A 2,820-nucleotide genomic window follows, 5' to 3' on the forward strand; every position below is an offset into this window, starting at 1 on the left:
ATCTTACGGATGACTTCTTCTCATTGTGGTGGAGAATTAAATCTTGAGGAATATAGAGTATGGCCTTGATCTGAATCAGTAACGCAGTCCCCTGTGAAGCACTCACTCACTGACAATTAATGAAGCTACACACCAGGATGCAAAGCAATGGAGTGTAAATGGAGTTGTGTAAATCCAGTTCTTGTTTTTTTCTTGTGGATTATATGCAAATATCTTAAATATAAATATCTGAACACACGTGTAACTATCAGTACTGAATAAAAAGCAGCATGCTGAAGGTCAGCGGCTGCACTGTGTTTGATCGAGGCGGATCACTGCGCTGTGTCTCTGAGGAGCACCTTGGAGTCTCGTATCCTCTCTGCGGCGGAGGCCAGGTTCCCGTCGCTGTGAGCGCGGCTGATGCTGGAGGCGGTGGAGGCGCTGCTGCTGCTGATGCTGCTGCTGGTGATGCTGGCGTCACTGCTGCTGTGAGCGCTCACGCTGCTCGCCAGGCTCCTCTTCACGCTGCGCTGCTGCCGCGGACCGTGCTCGCGGATGTAGCTCCGCACCTGCAGGAGACACCACACCAATCTGATCTCTGGACAACAACACACCGCCTTCACACAGATCCCCAGTCTGGACGAGTCAACACTAGTATCACAGAAAACCACACGATGCACACAGACCCTGATTCCACGTGTTTGATATTCCATGTTTCTTTGGGAGTTTGTTTTGTGTTCAGAGCGATCTGAAAGACTAGTAGTGTGTGAACCCAGTTCTTTTCTGTTAACCAGAGTGTTATGCCTTGTGGTCATCAGATGCCCATTTTACACAAGCTGATATGACTCTTTAGGGTCTTAATGAAAAGTCTATAACATACTTTGGGTAAAATTTCTCAATGGTAGTGTAAAACAACACCGTTTTTACCCTGCCAAAATCAGCTCTGTTCACAGCGAGCCGTTTCGGTGTCTCTTTAAATGCTAATGAGCTCTGCTGACCCCGCCCCTCTCTACCGTGGGGTGACGCAGTTCTCCGAGACTGTAAACTTTAGCCGCATTCGTTGTGACACACATCAAGAATCTGAGAACGGCTTGATATGAGAAAGGGGTTATTTTGGAGGATTTAAAAAAAGAAAACAGCACTGTGTGGATTTTTATCATTATAGGGTGGATGTGTACACACACTGCCAACACACGTTTCAGTCCAAACAACATGTAAAAGTGAATTTAGAATCCGATGACCCATTTAGAACGTGTTTAGATTATAGAAAGTTGTGTAACATATTGCAAACAGAGTGCTGATGATCAGACCTGGCAGTGCTGTGGATGGAGGAGTGGTTTGTTTGCAGGAGGTGTTGAGTGTAATTAATCACCTGCTTGAGCTTTTCATCGGTGAGGCAGTTCAGCTCGATGATGAACTCGCTGTCCGTCGGCAGAATCTGTGCGCTCGGGTCGATTATTTTTATGATGTCCAGCTGCTCCCGAAGTCCCATCTCTGTGCTCACTTTTCGACTCAAATACTCAATATACTCCACCTGACAAACGAAAATCACCAAAGTGAGCTCACACAGACACTAAAAGACACTTGACTGCAAAGAAACAGAATAACACAAGCAAACGCAGTGACACGGCTTCCTTTCTTCCCTAACTGTGTCCAATTAAACATGTGTCATCATATATTTCAGTATCACATCAAGCTGTGCTAGTGTCACTGCGTACGCTGCCAGGAGTGAGGGTTTGAGACCTGCTCGTCGTTGGTCATGGCGCTCCAGGGCAGCTCGTCCAGGTTTCGGTGCGGTTTGTTTTTCCGTTTGGCCGCGAGGCAGGGTGAGCTGGGCACGCTGGGAATGATGTCGGAGAGCACATCGCTGCCGCTGGCTATATCACTGCCCGGTAACTGCAATAGAGATGCAACCGTATTTAGTTTTTTATTTATTATATCTATAATTTATTGCAGACACATACATTGTTTCACCAGGTTTTATATTTAAAATCAACAAACAACAAGTAAATGACTTTCTGTTTGCATAAACACCAAAACAATTACATTACCAATGATGTCCGGATTTTAAATGACTGACAACAGTGTATCTAATAGCATGTACAAAATGTTCAAATAAAGCTTTGAAAAGGTTTCATAAAATTGTAAACATCACATTTCAGCCTTTAAAGGCACAATATGTAAGTTTTCGCTACTAGAGGTCGCATTCTCTAAACAATAACAAAGGCGAAGCATGATGACGCTATGAAGGAGGATGTGCACGGATGAGGTATTAATTAATTAATTGTTTTATTACCTGTACCTTCCACAGTTATTCAAACAGTTATTAAATTATACAGAGAAAGCGAACAAAAAACATTTACATTGTCAAAGAACATTATGACTGACTTCAGTCTAGTTTAAGCACTCTTCAAAAACTCCCGTTATAATCAGTAAAGCTGTCTATACACGGTTTGATGAATGAATCGCTAACATCATACGCACATCTGCACGGTGTTGTTTATGATGAGAGAATTCGCGAGCGTGTGCACTGAACAAAAACTCATCTGAAGGCCTCTGATTGGCCATTGCCTTCATAAGCTCAACAGACTCGTGTGTGATTGGTTATAAAGCACAACACTGTAAAAACACATGGCGCAACATTGAGCAGATCTAAATTTAATGCTACGGTCAACACTTTTCATTTCATTTTCATTTTATTCGCGACAGCCGTAATGGATTTAGTTTAAGTGTACAGCAGCTTTTGAGTCCGTGTGTTGACATACAGCTTCTACAAGCGGAAACTGAGGATATGCGGATATTACGTCATTGATAGGCGACAATGACCAGGGACGAGCCATT

The 2,820-nt window shown here is 43.6% G+C and overlaps 1 protein-coding gene across 1 annotated transcript; it reads right to left on the reverse strand.

Annotated features, from left to right (window-relative positions):
- Positions 1-283: 283 nt before the first annotated feature.
- Positions 284-1,901, reverse strand: LOC107655898 (protein FAM199X-like). Its single transcript, XM_016443509.1, has 3 exons — positions 1,723-1,901; positions 1,352-1,513; positions 284-548 (listed from the first exon to the last, which is right to left on the reverse strand). Exons 1-3 carry the CDS (start codon positions 1,738-1,740, stop codon positions 312-314), a joined length of 417 nt encoding a protein of 138 aa, XP_016298995.1. The 5' UTR covers positions 1,741-1,901; the 3' UTR covers positions 284-311.
- Positions 1,902-2,820: the final 919 nt, after the last annotated feature.

This window comes from Sinocyclocheilus anshuiensis, unplaced genomic scaffold (genome assembly GCF_001515605.1).
Source record: "Sinocyclocheilus anshuiensis isolate Anshui unplaced genomic scaffold, SAMN03320099.WGS_v1.1 scaffold860, whole genome shotgun sequence".
NCBI lineage: Eukaryota > Metazoa > Chordata > Actinopteri > Cypriniformes > Cyprinidae > Sinocyclocheilus > Sinocyclocheilus anshuiensis.